Source organism: Lissotriton vulgaris, chromosome 4_1, assembly GCF_964263255.1.
Source record: "Lissotriton vulgaris chromosome 4_1, aLisVul1.2, whole genome shotgun sequence".
NCBI classification, from domain to species: Eukaryota; Metazoa; Chordata; class Amphibia; order Caudata; family Salamandridae; genus Lissotriton; species Lissotriton vulgaris.
The window spans coordinates 603,746,600-603,763,875 of record NC_141691.1 but is presented as its reverse complement, the minus strand read 5'-3'; the positions used below and the strand labels follow the sequence as shown (position 1 = coordinate 603,763,875).

Sequence of the window (17,276 nt, the reverse complement as noted above, 5' to 3'; positions counted from 1 at the left end):
AACAAACGATCCTCCTTGGGAACGATTGCTATAGCTCCATCTCCTCAACCAACTTTGGATGTAATTCTAACATTGCCACCACCGGTAGTACAAATAGAGCCCAGAACTATAGCGGGCATATCGGTGAGTGAGGCCAATACCTTGAAGGAGGTTGCGGTGATGCTGCACAGCCCGCCAGCGAACAGGGCCCCCTTTGAGTACATACAGGAAACAACTCCCCCAACTCTCTTTGCACCAGATCCGGCCAGTCTGCCAGGTCAATTATGGTGGCAGACTCAGGGTTAACAAGTAAAGTTCCTGACCCAGCAACCAAAAGAAAGCATGGAGTAATCGCCTTAACTAACAAGGGCACTAAAAGGCAGAAATGCTCTACAAAGGACGATGGACCGCCTGAGGTCGACCTAGCTGGCGAGGTTCCTGGAACAGACAAGTCAATAATAGAAGTTGATGAAGCTACAACACTACCAGAGCAAGGTGGTGACTTTTGGGTTCAGACAGATGGAGCAGATATTTATACAGTCATGCCTCCCGATTCACAAGAGACTGGACTCTATCGAAAAAAGACTGTCCTGTCTTGAATTATTATGTATACCTAAAGCGGGAGGGATGGCCAGGGAGAACTCTGAGAAGGCCAGTAATGACCCAAGTACATCTGGGCCAAGTCAAACAAGTTCTCTGAATTTACCTTTGGGGGACATTTCCAGGGAGAGGGTACCAGTCATACACTGTAATCCAGTAGATACACCCTTAACTCCCCTGCCGGCGACAACGCCAATAATCTCCCCAACTAATACTAGGAATATGGGGGGAAAGAGTAAAACTGTCGGCAGCAGCCATGTATCAGGATCTAAGCAGGCTACGAATTCGGGCCCGGGGCCTAGATCACTGGGCCCCAGTAGGCCCCAGTTGCCGTGCCTAGCCTTGCCCCCGGAGTCAGTCCCATTTGTGGTGGTCCTTGCTGGGGTCCCGTCCCTGAGTTTGGATAAGGTTGAAAGCTACTGGGACCTCAAAAATAAATGTATATACTGGCTCAATCGTTACAGACCTCTCCCGGTTGGGGGAGCCAGTGAAATTCTATTCGCTAGATGAATAGATTGGGTGGGGGCAAGAGAGAAGAACATAGACCGGATTGCATTGTAATTCATTTCAGGGACAACAGGACAGTTAGGCACATTTGTAATCTGAACCCAGGTAGCTCAGATACCTGCATCAAAGCACTGCCATTGACCTACTTTTATCCAGGCACTTATTATAAGAGCTGCGTGGAGCATAAGAGGGTGGGGATAAACCAGATGGGTGAAGACAACTGAGAAGACTATCCTATATCAGGAAACCCAAACTGGGACAGGCCACTGCATAGCCCAATGTCATTCGACAAGTTTTCCAACTACAACAGATATAATGATCTGGATTCTGTTGACTGACTAACGAAACTAAACAAGTCCCCGGTATACACAGTAGGATGCAAAAATATGCTGGAAGTAAGAGCCAACTTCCAGCACATGAAGCATCTCCTTGTCGCAAATACAACTCGGGCTCAGGAAAGTCCTCTAGGGGATAGAAACTGTATAATTAGTGGCCATTTATCGAGTAGGACTGGAGGTGACATGGGGATTAGTGGCACAAAGGCTAAAGATTTAGGGACTATGGGAGATTGCCACGTGGGCGAAAAGAGGGGCCTGCCAGAGTCTGCAGGTTGGGCACGCAGACCATCCGATCCTGGTGTTAGCAGAAGTCCATCCGAAAGGGAGAACAAGGGAAGTGTCAACATAATTTCATGGAATGTGGCTGGGCTGAAAAACAAACTAACCTCAGATGACTGGGGGCTGTTCATGGATAAGCACGATATCTGCCTTATACAGGAGACATGGGCCATGGACGACTACCAGCGAAGTGGGTTCGCCACATTCAACATCCGTGCAACAAAAGGAAGTAGAGGGAGACCATCAGGAGGGCTCAGTATATGGGTAGCGACTCATCTAGGAGTTACGGCTAAGCAGGTGTCAGCCAACTCCCCAGACATTTTATGTGTCCTATTGACATTTCGGGGGAACAAACACTTAGCCATAATTAATATTTACTCCAGACCAACACAGAGTGGTCAGGAGTCCCTGGTTATTGAACAGCTAAGGGAGTTTGTTAAGTCACTAGGCCCGGAGGTTGGTATAATTATCGGGGGTGATTTCAATTGCCAATTTGAACCCCTCAGTAATTTAAGCACTGAAGAACCTGATGAGGAAAACAAATATTGGAATATCCCGGAACCCTCAATCCCTATAGTAAAAGCATGAACACCGTTGGTACTGCAAATTCTCTCCCTTACACTCTCCCTATCAGTAAGGCCCTTTATTGTCCGTTTAAAATCAGACAGGCCTGGAAATGTGACCTTCAATAGAGCAGGCCATCATTATATCATGATCAAATGTAGGTCATGGGATAATGTTCAGGACTTTAGGATCGCTCATCGGATGGATAGCGATCATAACGCACTGGTAATGTCCCTGATGCCCGGGAGTTGGGGAATGAGAAACACTGATTCTGAGACCATTTCCCCTCTCTATCCCCTTCTCCTCCATAATAATAGGAGGAGAGTTAAATGGCCTTATATTGCGGGCTCCCCTAACCGGCAATCCGAAATATACAGCCAAGTCTTGCCTTACCTCAGTGACATGACGGTGGTGGGGTCTGAGGGGGCCACAGCTGGGCTGGGTAATAAGCCAGTGGAAATCCATCAACAGCTAGCCTCAATATTGCTAGAAGTTTTTTTTCCACTCCAGGTGTGCAAAGAAAGAGCGCCTAAGACCCATCCCTGGTATACTGCTGAATGCCGAAAGCTAAAAGGAGAGCTGGTCAAAGCAGTCAAAGCAAAAGATAGATTTTGAATCAAGTCGTTAAGGGTTTTGTACAAGCAAGTCCTAGAAAGGGAAAGAAAGTTGTGCGAGGAAGGACAATGGGAAGATTTGAGGGAGGCATTACAATGCAGAGACCTCAAATCATTCTGGGCAATTGTTAGCACTGAGGGCAGGGGCGGGATAAATGCCGTAAGTCCTAACATAGCCCCAACACTATGGGAAGAATATTTTGGAGGCTTATATGCTCAACCAGATACTGGCGACTCAGAGTCGGAGTCTTTGAGCCTCCTCCATTAGTATCGATTGGAGGGGTCCCAGGAGATAACGATCTTGGAGGTGGAGAGTGCAATTGCCAGGTTGTTACCGAGCAAAGCACCGGGGCTTGATAAAATCCCTGGTGACTTGTTTCGGTCTGAACCCAAACTATGGGCCCCCTATCTCTGTGTTTTATTCAATACAATATTAAAGGGAACAGACCCACCCGAGACATGGACGGGGGCTGAGATAGTCCCCATCTTTAAAAAAGGTTGTCCCCTGCAACCCTCGAATTACAGGCCCATTAGCCTTATAGATATCCTGCAGAAGCTTTTGGGGAGGATAGTTCTGGACAGGATCCAGCAATGGGAGGAGGAAAGTCAGATCTTAAGTAATTTATAAGCCGGTTTCAGATCGGGTACCTCCACAACTGACCAGATCTTCCGGTTACAGGTCCTCTTTTGGAAAACAGTGAGTGTGGAGGGTGGCAGTCTCTACCTCATCTTTGTGGACCTACGGGCCGCGTTTGATCTGGTCCCCAGGGATAAGTTGTGGAGAGTCCTTCAGGATCTTGGAATGCCCCACTACTTACTGGAAGTACTGATTAGGCTCCACTCACGAAACTTCGCCCAGGTTAGATGTGGGAAAATGGGAGAATTGTCAGCACGATTTCCAGTGCAAAGGGGGTACGCCAGGGGTGTGTGCTGGCCCCTACTCTCTTTTGCCTGTATATAAATGGGCTTGTTAAACATCTCCTAGCCATAAAGGATACAGATTCCCCTAAATTAGTTTCAGGTAGAGTGCCTGCATTAATGTTTGCGGACGACACTCTACTGCTGTCTCGAACAGCTACTGGCATCCAACGTATCCTTAACGGGTTTGCTGACTTTTGTGCTTTAAGTGGACTAGAAATCAATTTGGCTAAAACTACATTTATGATTTTTAGTCCACCAAGGCAAACAAGACCAAATCCTTCCCTGAATGGTATACCTCTTGAGAGAGTTGGATTAAACCCATCTGCAGGAATTTGAGGTTTCAAGAATGTGATCACGCGCTTAGAGAACTAAAATACGACACTCACCCACCAGTTGTCTTTGCTGTTTCCCGGTTTCTAAATAGTATGTGGATTAAGCTCAGAACCTTCTTGATGACTTAATTCTAGAAGCTATTCCTCTTTGCAATAATAGTTTCTGAATCACTTGATAACTACTTTGAAAGTTTAATTATTTTTTAATCATGAATATCCTTACTGTATTTATGTGTATATATATGAAATGAGTTGTTAACTTATTTAAAATTGATTCTTTATTGTTCACTTTGTTTTTACTATGTACTTTTATGACTCTTGTGGTCGAAATAAAGTTATCAATGATGATGATGATGAAATTTGCATATTTTCATATAAGTGTACTGATTTATCTTCTGCGGGTGTTCAAAGCACTGAAACCTAGCAGACATTCAAGCATGAGTGCATATTTTATTGGTTAAATAAATGTGGGAATATACTAATTTCAGCTTAATTTTTCCACAAACCCGAAAATAAATATGGATAAATACAGATAAAATTAGCAAAAAATAAATATGGATAAATACAGACGAAAATGGCAAAAAAATAAATACCATAAAACCGGGAGCCCTAATTATGACTTAAAGCTAGACCTACCTGTTTTGCCAATGCTTGTTCTTAATCCTGAGGCTTTTCTTCACCGGTGAGAAGCAGTAAGTAATTCGTTTGACTAAGCATGACCTTCTCTCAGTGGCTTGAGTGCAGTTTCACATTTCTAACACTGAGGGGCGCATTTATGAGCTTCTGATGCAGAGCAGGGCAACAAGTCGCCTTGCTGCGCTGCGCTATGTGACAGAGAAAGGGTATTTAAGTCAGTATGGCGCATTCCTGCACTTTCCCTTGCGCTGGTGCCCTTTTGGCAGCCTAGCGCTAACCCAGGCAGCATGAAGGATTGTTTTTGTGCAGCAATGGACAACTTCCTGCACAAAAACAATCCTGGGAGGCATAATTCTCATTGTATGTGTGCTGCGAATTCAGCACACATAGAAGGATTAAAAATGAGGTAAAAGAGGGATATTTCTCCTTGTTGCACCACGCCTGTGAAGGTGTCTGATTTTGGCGTATCCCCAGGTTAACAAGTTCTTGTAAATCTGGGGATGTGCCAAAATCCATGGACCTTGCATTAAAACACCCACGCGATGCCCATGAAACGCTTTCCCAGGGCAGAGTAACGTAACACCGCGATCTACACTGCGCTGCGTTGCTTCAGATCTTTCAAGCCACGCAAAGTTGCTTTGTGTGGCATCAAATATTTGACTTAGAGGTTTGAGTCACGCATGTACCACATTGGGTGGTGTAAACGTGACATAACCTTCTCATAAATAAGCCACCGAATGCCATTACTTTCACTCACGTAAAGAATACTACTTAGAGCTTTAAGAATATTGCTGTTATTAGTGCAGCTGGTGCAGGGGCACTGTGGCCTAGACAAGCAAAAGGTACACTTAACCCCAACTAGATCACTGGAACGCCGAGAGCTCCATTAAAAATAATGGAGTAGCTCTGGGATTATTACGGATGGTTTAAGCCCAGAGCTCCAATATTCCATCGTTTGTCTTCATATTTTTCCCTTTGTAATTTAGAACATTGTACCCTTAGTGGGTGGAATGCTCTAATAGCCTGATAGCCCTTCTGCTTTAGTCTGTACCAGTTGCTACAGGCCCTCTACCTCGTTATAGGCCCCTGCCTGCGGCTCTGACCTTTAACAACCGGTATAGCCCTCGGCAGTGTGCTATAAGGCTATACTATGGCTGTCTTTTTCTTCTCAACCAAGAAGCAGGACAGCCTATTTTGCTTGTTTGTATTAGGGCCCAGGCCACCCTTGCCCCACTATGTTATAACTTTACCATACAGAATGCTATGATTAATAACTTGTGTGATGGTGTCGCGCATCACTCAATAAGAGATGCATAGTGAGGACACTAGTAACAGGTCCACTTCAGAAAATCTTGCAGTGCCTCGGAGGATGACCGGATCTGAGCTGAGGACAGCAGCGTCTAGAAAGGAAGTCACAGAATCCCAATGAGGAGGAAGGAACTGCTGATGAGATAATGACACGACTCAAGATTGGTATTGACTGTTCACACTCACTTGAGATTGAATGAAACAGAAATATTGATGGAGTGTGAAATGAGAAAGCCACATCATTTATTCATGCCACAGAAATATTGCTACACAGATATAAATAAACACGGTGGGTTAAAGGGACGCAGCTCTTTAATATTCAATTCTCTTTATGAGTAATATGCCACGAAAATAAGACGTTTAAAGCACTTTGGTCTCCTAAAAGCATGTTTAAGCCAGTCTGACTAAAATAGGGTTATACAAGAAAGGGGGATGTATGGCAGATTTACAGGATTAATACATTAGATAAAAATAAATACATTTTTGCTGTACGCTTGGTGGAGAAGGTCCAAACTCCATAAAAGTGCCTCTGTAAATTTAACAGTATAATACCTACTTTTATGTTTTTTGTGATGAAATCTTGTTTTTATGTATTCCCTTTAGTGCTGTTATTGTTCGCCTGATATAAGATTTTTATGAAATATGGATTTTGAACCTTTTATCGTTTTACATTTATGAAATGTTTTTATTATTGTAAATAATCATATTTTTAATCGAGTAAAGAATATATAATATTCAATTCTCTTTATGAGTAATATGCCACGAAAATAAGACGTTTAAAGCACTTTGGTCTCCTAAAAGCATGTTTAAGCCAGTCTGACTTAAAGAGAGTTATACATGAAAGGGGGATGTATGGCAGATTTACAGGATTAATACATTAGATAAAAATAAATACAGTGAATATTAAGAGGAGTCATTTACTAAAAGCACTGTTCCTGTGCAAAATGTTTTCCCACTCATTTAAAGTATGAAGACAAGTAACGTTTTGTCTGCAGAGTATGATGTGGTAGTGCCGCCTTTGGGTACCGAATATGGTACTGTGGCAGCATAAAAAACATCTGCATATACTTTTTGGAAATATGTATGCATTCATCTGAAAACACACTTATATTGCTGAATAGATGTATCAGGTTGCAAATTAATGGAAATGAGTACATAATTTGAAAATAGCGGATGAAAAAGAGTAGAGACCAAGAAAAATATCATGCCATTTTCTTTTTTCAGGATGTGTTCTTACCGTGACCATAGTTCAACAACTCGCCCAGGTTCATAATTCGACGCTTCAGGCCGCCATGGAGAAGCTCTGCAGTTACATGCCAGGTAGGAGTGTATTTTCCTGCTTCAGTCAGGAGTACCCTGGTGTCATTTATATAGAAGTCAAATATCTCTCAGAAACCTACACATTAGGTTTAGGGCAAGTGTCAAAGTGTGCAGTGTAGTCAGTGGCTAGAAGATGTCATGTAATGTAAATTGATACTTGTATAGGGCACTACTCTCATTCACCGCTCTTGGCCTTCCAGCTACTTATTGAAACTGCCTCTGCATCTCATTAGCTGTGGCGGCAGGCAAGTACATTTGGAAAATGTAAAGACTGGAGTCTGAACTTTTTCGTCGATTTATTTTAAAGGTTGTTATTATGTTGTGCACCTTTGCTGTAAAATCTTGTACTTTAAATGCCAATCTGTAGCATGGCTAAAAGTTAGGAGGGCGAGGTTGGGAAGCACTATGACGTGGCCGTGTCATGGTGCTTTTTAGGTTGAGCCTGAGTCAACGAGCATGCGCTTCTCTGGCGAGCTGTTGTAGTGGAATATGGAAGAGAAGACCCGCCGACTCTCTACCCATATTTGTCATTGGCTTCTGTCTTTGTCCTTCATAAATGTAGGCTTCTGATTCACTAATCGGTTTGTTAGTCCCTCCTTAGATGCTTTGCGCAAAGAAAACACCGCAGCAAATCAATAAGCAGTGTATGTGCATACAAGCGCAAGGACAGCAACGTCGAGGACACGCAGTTCATCCAATATGTTAATATTACAATGGAACCAATGTTCGTTAAGAAGACTGCTGTAGCATCACTGCGCAAAGAGAAACACTGTGGTAAACCAACAAGCGTAGCGCATAATAAAATGCGGTCGAAAAAGGCGCCAACCAGGAAGTTGAAAATTGAAGAGATGAGGCAGAGTTATTGAAAATGACGCCTGCACGTCAAAATATGAAAAGAAGAAAACTGCGACTGGAGAGGCATTCTGCAGTGATAAGTAGGCTGATGAGGGAGGAAGCAGACAATGAATGCCTTGTAGAAAGGAGAACGAGGCAAACATGAGGCAAATACCGCTCGTGAAAGTATCGCGGCAAAAAGAAAATGGCAGCCGCTGGAAAAGCGGACCGCGTCACAGCGAAAAGGAGCGCATGTCGCTGGAATTAATAGACAAGGAGCAGAGCCCTTTGCTCACCTCATGTTCCCACACTAAATTCAGGGTTTATCTTCCGTGAAAGTCCAGTGAGAGCGGAGAAATCTGCCGGCGCCGGTGCACGGTCAGCGGAGCTTCGACGCTAAGCCGCCATCTTGTGCGGCGCTCAAGCCACGCCCCCCTGTTAGTCCCTCCTTAGTACCACCTTTTCTTCATTTGTAACCTCCCATGGCTACTGGCCCCTTTACCTCTGGTGTTACACGGTACGTGTTTATTAGTCTGTAAGCACTATTTCTTTTTTCCTACTGCAGGCAGTACGACGTGCACCGCCGGGACCCGGTCACTTGTTTTAATTGTGAACAGACTTAAACGGTCAGCACGGCGCCAGCTTCACAAGCACCATGCTTTATCTACTTGTTTTTTCCATTTAACTAGAGCTGGTTTTCCAACAAAATGGTGGCCGCTACCTCCGAACTCTTGTGGCACCTGCTTTACGCCGTCCATGCTTGTTTGATTTATTGTAATTTTATTCAAGCAGCTTCTGCAGTGTGCCTGCCTCCCACAGCTTCGGCCCAGACCGGCTGGTGCTGTTGCCTGTTTAAAGTTTACGCACCGAATTTGAGCAAGTTCTTGTTTTTTTAAAGGTTCTGCAATGTCCATTTGTAGTCTAATGCTTACGTTTTAGGGCAGATTGGATTAATAATAAACATGAATACTCACCCATCCATTAACATGCCACAACTAATTTTAACAAGGAAAAACAAGGGAACCCTACTCACAGAGGAACCAGGGCAAATACTTTATCAAGAAAACAGTGGTTCCGGCGAATAGTAAATGTACGGTAATGGATCAGTAGATAGCATAATAGCAATCACAGTAGTAGTGGGATTTAAGAAGGGATGTCAGAAGGAGAAGCAAGGCTCATAATACCAAGTTTTTATACCATCATAGTCTTTGTATTTCAAAAGAAGGAATTTCATCATGTATATACATTACACACACATAGTATTCAGGAAAAGTGCAAAGTGTCCCATGTGTTTTGTGAGAACCAAAGAGCTGTTCAGTGACAGTAAGTGAATATATACAGGTTTCTACTGGGGATATTTACAAGGAAAAAGGAAAGTGACCATGAACAACAATATTAACAATAATTAGACAGTGGCTATCTACAATCATAGGCACTGTTTGTAAGGTTCATTTCCATGTGGCGTCAACGGCATTTCGACCCTGAAGGTAAGGGGTCTCGTCAGGACCAATCGAGCCGAGTGGAACTTGGCACCGAGTTCTCAGATGGACCAAGACTGACTGAGAGACGCGATTGCACACTGCTGTTCAGAATCACAGGCATTCTCCAGGCAGAACACCACTCGGCTCGATTTACCATACCGGCGAGATCGGTCGCCATAAATCGAAACAGCCCCTGCGGGCGGAGACCCACAACCTCTCTCCAACCTTCAGATTACCACCCACAGTGATGTCCCACAATTATTTTCTTGATAACGACTAATTTTAAAGCAGCATCTTTGCTTGACATGTGTAAGTTGACTAACTTTCGTTAGTCCTTCTGAGGCACAGCCCTGTTGAGAATTCTCCACATAAACCTTGTCAATCCATTTGTGGTGCCTGCTTTTCAATCCCCCCCCCGCACGCCACCACCATACACCAATGTACTGAAAATGTTAAAAAACCCACAACAACAAATGCGCGATACAAACTTTTGGTGTCAGAATTAATGATGATTATATTGTGACCCTACTGTTAGGCTCATGTTTCTCCTAGCAGACTAACTGTAACTTCACATATAATTATAATTTCCAAGTCATATAATAACTCTTGCACTTTAAGTTCTGAGAACCTTCCCCTTTCGCATGCACACAGCTCTTTTCAATGCAAAGAAGTGGGAAGCTGTATAATACATTCCTGTTACAAAGCATCTGTGTGCACCAACCAGAAACTGGACCCCCTCTTCCATGCACAGCTGCCGCCTAGTTTATGGTTTATAACCTCCCTCATAAATCAGCTTTCTGGGAGATGAACCTCCTCAAGCCTCTGTGTGCAGTCTCCTTTCGGTTTCAGTCTCTGGTACATGCATGTGATGTAAACTGTTGGCACTGCATGGTTTTAACACTGTCAAAAGGCGAACACACAAGTAGGGAGGGGTGGAGACCAGTGGACCAGTATCGTTCTGCTATTTACTTAAGGTTGGAAGAATGCCAGCCCCCTTCAGGTTGTGGCCTAGGGAGGAGAGGCTGGCCCATGTCTTCACCTTGTGACCTCCACACCAAGCCAATTGACATGGGCAACCACTGCATGCTGTGACATACACTTGCAAAGCAGCCTCAGGTTGAATTTTAACCACGCCCGCAGCATTCCCTTTGCCTCTGAAAGGACTCAGGAGGGGTCCTCTTTGTCTTTAGAATCCCAACGCAGGGGTAAGTACCCCAATTTACACTTCCATTGCTTAACAAGATGTACGTGTTTTCAACACTCCACTGCAAACTAAAAAAAAAAAAAAAATCATTGCCACTTACAATGCCAATAACTCCAACTCCAACAAATGCCAGACTAGTGCATTGCAAATACTTGTTTTAAAGGGAAGGGGGCCAAGTGGCCATTTTCCCAAGCCTTATCAGGCCCTGGGACACCACCCCCAGGACAGTTTTCAAATTAAAGGTGTCGGGTGGTTGCTTAGCCCCGCTCCCTGAGCTTTTTTAGTCCCTGGAGACCCCATCCTCCAGGGTTACTACTTAAACTAAAGGGGAGGGGGCCACACCATCCCCTCATCGAGCCTTATTAGGCTTTGGGGACCCAATACTGGTGCCAATACAAAAATTTGAGGGGGGGGGGGCTTGTGTCCCCCCTACCCCAGCCTTGTTAAGCCCTGGGGACCTCGTACCCCAAGGCCACTCATTTATATAAAGGAAAGGGGGTGCCAGACGGCCCTCTTCCCCGAGCAGTTATCGTCCCTGGAGACCCCATCCCCCGCGGCCCTTATGACTGAAAGGTGGGTGCCCTGGTACCCACCCAGGGCACTCACCATATGCTACTTAGGGGTCGCCCCTAGACCCCACGGCCCAGGACAGCTTTGTGCAAACAGCAGGAGCCTGCATTGCTCCCACCCACAGGGAGCAGCTTCTAATGCTTCTCCCTCTAGGTGAGACCAATATTTTGATCAGTGCGGGCAGGGAAACAGATCAAAAGTTTGTTTGTAGTGGGTGAGATCCTTTTTAAAGCTCCTGCCCTCTGGGAGCAGACTAGGTGTTTTCCAAGAGGGAGCAAACAGGTTTCTATGCTTGCACCAGTGCGGGCAGGGAAACCGCTGTATCCCAAGGTGGACTGCCTTTGCAAAAGTTTAAGACAGCCATGTTCTTTAAACATCCCTTTATAGTGTTCTGGATTAGGGCCTTTGATATAGGTGAGTATAAGGTTTTATATCTTTTCCCTACCTATTACCACTTTAGTAAAAAGGTAATAGGCAGGGAAAAATTATTGTAAGTTTCTTTTTATTTTAAAAAATGTTACAGAGTATTGTGGTATTACCTACAAAGTACTGCGATATACTTACAACAAAGAAAAAAAGAAAAAATATCTAGAAAATTTAAGGAAACACTGTAATACACTATATTTTACAAATATAGAGTATTACAGTACAGTTACAATTTTTAACATGATTAATTCTGTAAAATAAAGTGTACAGAGTACTGCAACAATACCTGCAAAATACTGTGTAAATACAACGCAACCTAAATTTTTTTTAAAAAGGAACATTTCCTAAAAATACGGTACTTACTAGGTACTAATGCAGTGCTTCATAAACATATTTCAAAATATCTAAAAAATATATAAATACAGTTCCCTATCTATTACCACTTTTGTAAAGTGGTCGTAGGTAGAGAACTACAATAAAACCTACTACTTACCTGTATCTAAGGCCTTAACACAGAACACTGCCAAACTGTAGTGAGAACAATACAGCTACCTATTCATTTTCTAAAAACAGCCATTACCCAATTATATATTGGCTTGTAACATCCATGCACCATGGTATACCGAAAAGTTACAGCGGTGTACAGTGGCCAAAAATATAACTGAGGGCTTGCTGTATTATTCTATTGTTCAGAAAAGGGGGTGGTGATGAACAGAGTGTCTGAATTAAGCAGACCACTCTTACCCAGTCCAAAGATCAGGGCTTGATCCATCACCGTTTTTTAGCTCACTGCACCATCCCAGCTCAGAACCTGGCTACATGCAAATTAGTCTGTCCCTGGCCCAGTGCATCATGGGAACAGGGCAGACCAGACTACCAAGCCAATTCTTCACTGGAAAGGAGACAAGCTTCCGGGGACCGGTTTCTGGCATTTCAGCCGTCGTCGGCCCGGCTTGCTTGAATCCTGATGGTGCAGTGAGCAAGGGACTCATGTCTGAGTATACCCTGCCACACCTATAGTGGCCAAAAACGATTCAGAAAAGGGGGTGGTGATGAACAGAGTGTCTGAATTAAGCAGACCACTCTTACCCAGTCCAAAGATCAGGGCTTGATCCATCACCGTTTTTTAGCTCACTGCACCATCCCAGCTCAGAACCTGGCTACATGCAAATTAGTCTGTCCCTGGCCCAGTGCATCATGGGAACAGGGCAGACCAGACTACCAAGCCAATTCTTCACTGGAAAGGAGACAAGCTTCCGGGGACCGGTTTCTGGCATTTCAGCCGTCGTCGGCCCGGCTTGCTTGAATCCTGATGGTGCAGTGAGCAAGGGACTCATGTCTGAGTATACCCTGCCACACCTATAGTGGCCAAAAACGATTCAGAAAAGGGGGTGGTGATGAACAGAGTGTCTGAATTAAGCAGACCACTCTTACCCAGTCCAAAGATCAGGGCTTGATCCATCACCGTTTTTTAGCTCACTGCACCATCCCAGCTCAGAACCTGGCTACATGCAAATTAGTCTGTCCCTGGCCCAGTGCATCATGGGAACAGGGCAGACCAGACTACCAAGCCAATTCTTCACTGGAAAGGAGACAAGCTTCCGGGAACCGGTTTCTGGCATTTCAGCCGTCGTCGGCCCGGCTTGCTTGAATCCTGATGGTGCAGTGAGCAAGGGACTCATGTCTGAGTATACCCTGCCACACCTATAGTGGCCAAAAACGATTCAGAAAAGGGGGTGGTGATGAACAGAGTGTCTGAATTAAGCAGACCACTCTTACCCAGTCCAAAGATCAGGGCTTGATCCATCACCGTTTTTTAGCTCACTGCACCATCCCAGCTCAGAACCTGGCTACATGCAAATTAGTCTGTCCCTGGCCCAGTGCATCATGGGAACAGGGCAGACCAGACTACCAAGCCAATTCTTCACTGGAAAGGAGACAAGCTTCCGGGGACCGGTTTCTGGCATTTCAGCCGTCGTCGGCCCGGCTTGCTTGAATCCTGATGGTGCAGTGAGCAAGGGACTCATGTCTGAGTATACCCTGCCACACCTATAGTGGCCAAAAACGATTCAGAAAAGGGGGTGGTGATGAACAGAGTGTCTGAATTGGCTTTTGTAGTTTGGTTTGCCCTGTTCCCATCATGCACTGGGACAGGAACAGACTAATTTGCATACAGCCAGGTTCTGAAACTGGGATGGTGCAGTGAGCTAAAAAACGGTGTTGGATCTAGCCCTGATCTCTTGACTGGGTGAGAGCTTTCTGCTTAATTCAGAGACTCTGTCCCTCACCACCCCTTGTTGTAAATAGTATTATTCTATTGTGGCACCCTTGTGTCACACATGTTGTTGCATGGGCAACGCAATACATAAGTCAGATTTACAATGCAATGCAAGGCCATCATGCATGGCCCTGCGTTGATTGCTAAATCTGGAGAAACGCAAGGCAACACAATTATCTGTTTTGTTTTTCCCTGCACACCATAGTCTACATTGCTTCTAAATTTCCCATACATCCATATGCCACTCCACTGTATGCCACTACACTATACACCCCTCCACTGTATCAAATTTCAGGTTACACCACTCCAGTGTGCCCCACTCCACTCTACAGCACTCCACTGAATGTTACTCCCCTGTATGCCATTCCACTATACGCTATTCAACTCTACACCACTTCACTCTACGCTGTTCCACTGCATGCCACTCCACAGCACACCAAGGTATGCTATTCCACTGCATGCCACTCCACAGTACGCTCCTCCACTCTACACCACTCCAGTGCATGACACTCCACTCTACGCCACCTCATTCTATGCTATTGTATTAAACGCCACTCTAATGTATGTCCCTCCACTTTATGCTATTACACTGTACCAATCCTCCACTGTATGCCACTCCAGTCTACGCCTCTTCACTACACGCTACTCCATTATATGCTATTACACTCTACCCTACTCTACTGTACAACACTCCACTGCACAACACTCCACTCCAAGCCACGCCACTCTATGCTACTACACTGTACACAACTCCAATCTACACCAGCCCACTCAAGGATATTACACTGTGCGCAACTCCACTCTACACCACTTCAATGTAGGCCACTCCACTCAACTCTAGTCCTCTATACCCAATTTTACTCTATGCCACTCCATTGTACACCACTCCACTCTATGCTGTTCCACCCTATTCCACTCCACTCTTCTACACTCCACTGTATGGTAATCTACATTCAGTAAAGGAAGACAAAATAGGGCGAGACGCTACTGAAAGGACCCAGTCCTACAATTGCATAGAAGTAAATTTCTCATGGGCCTCGAGTGGGCTTTCCAGACTCGGAAAGCACCAAAAGGCTTGTGCACAACAATAAATCAATATGTTTGTGGGCAACCATGAAATTTCCCGTTAATTATGCCCACTATGAAAACAATTGTGATTTATTTATGTCACACGCAGGAGTAAATATGCTTCTTGGATGCAGTGGCTATGTCTCAGTGGGGTGAGGCTTTATTTTAGCGAGTTGGGCTCTGAATCTCCTTGGCCATCTGGTTCCTACTTCCCCGTGGGCCACCCTTTGTTGGGGACTACTCAGCCTACGTAGGGACACCCTTGGTTCCCAATCCTGCCCTCCGTTAATCCTTACGTACAACCCCCATGGAAGGATGACACTCGTTGGTCCGCTGCTGACACTGCTGTTAGTTATTGCATTATTGTATGGGGGGGGGGGGAGGGGGTATTCTTTAGAATTGTACATTGTTTGCTTATTATCCTGTCTCAGTACCGTATTTTCGCAGTTTTATGCACCTGCGCTGTGCCAGCTGTAATTTTATTGCGTATGGTTGGGGTTCCTCAAGACTGCCAGAGGCAGTGAGTCCTACCGTACAACACTGGTTCACTATAGCCTATGGTTATTGTATAATGTTGGCATGGTTCTTATTTTATGCTGTGCAATTGCTGAATAAAAACAAGTCAAAAAAATGTTTCTTGGTACAAAATTAGCAGGGAACACCCTTAAAATGGTTGAGTGAAGGAGAAGGGATTTTTAAACACAAAAAAAGCCTTTTGATGTGGAGGAAGCAATATAAACAGTGACACTTAAAGTACGGCCCGGGGAACGCATGGAACCCTCCTGAACTTTCCGTTGAAAAGCAGTACCAAGCTGTTGTTTACTCTACAAAGCACTAATATTCATAAAGATATTAAATAAATGTCGAGCATTTATTTACAGTCGAACCGAATTAAAAGAAAAAGCACAGGTGTCCTGCGCCACTTAACTTTAAGAACAACTTCATTTTTTAAATGCATCTTGCAACAAACGTGTAATCTAAAGTCCCTTCAAAATTCAAAAAAGTGTATTTCATTTACATGCAGAGGCGTTTCACCCTAGTAGATTAGATTATAAAAGTGTTTGTGATTTGGTTTTTTAAGTGACAGTTTTCAAACATGAATTTAGAAACATTCATGCCTCCCCCAACCCTGACAACAACGCCAATAAAGAACTAAGAGGCATGTCAGTTGTTGTGTGCACCCTTTGACTGGCCTGGGTTTCTATTATACATGGACAGCATTATAGTTTATTAAATCAGACACAAGAGAAGATTTTGAACTGGGCACATCCTGAAATCATGTGCTAATGAAGAAAATGGAGACAAAGTGAAATTAAAAATTGCCTAGGATCACAGAATTTGTTCAAGTAGGAAAACTGGGATTGATCTCAAGTGCAATTCAACCACTAGATGTACATGTGCTGCTTCCCTTATGCCCACCTTACATATCCTGCACCCCTGGCCGCCGCCCTGTTGGCATCCTTGTGGCCCTCGGTCACACCATAGACCAAACTTTTTCGCTCCTGGGAAAATGTTTGCGAGTGCCCATGATATAAACCATATAGAGTTCAGTTGCACTAATGTGAATCCATTTTTACATGTATAATTGTTTAATAAATACAATTCCACATGCTGAAATACCTTTTCTTTAGTGTAAGTGTAATTTAAAATTCTTAAAAGAGTTCCAGCAATACTCCTGGGAATCTGTGACAGTTGCAGCTTCTACTGAGCACTCAAGGAAACCATAGAGAACTCTAACAATTTATAAATGTACGCTCAATCAAAGGAGTAGATATCCATTTTTTAATTCTGACCTCCAGAGTATTGTCCTCTTGCCCCAGTATTGGAACTTTCATAGATTCCCATGCTTTGTATCATTCCCCGTCGTCGGACTGGGAGTCTCGGTAATAAAAAATATCATAGTAGTAGGTACAAAAGAGAAAGGAAAGGCCTAGGCCTCATTCCCTTTTGTAACATATCAGCCTCTTTTTGTAAAAGAGACCAAACTCTAGGCGTCAGCCAATCAGAAGAGCCTCAC

At 44.2% G+C, this 17,276-nt stretch overlaps 1 protein-coding gene across 2 annotated transcripts in view; it reads left to right on the top strand.

Annotated features, from left to right (window-relative positions):
- AOAH (acyloxyacyl hydrolase) overlaps positions 1–17,276 on the top strand; it is a 973,359-nt gene that overhangs the window by 154,458 nt on the left and 801,625 nt on the right. For both annotated transcript variants that reach the window (XM_086964832.1, XM_086964831.1), the window contains exon 2: positions 7,303–7,398. In XM_086964832.1, the coding sequence (XP_086820958.1) occupies positions 7,371–7,398 (28 nt within the window). In that variant the 5' untranslated portion in view covers positions 7,303–7,370. The remainder of the gene's footprint in view (positions 1–7,302; positions 7,399–17,276) is intronic.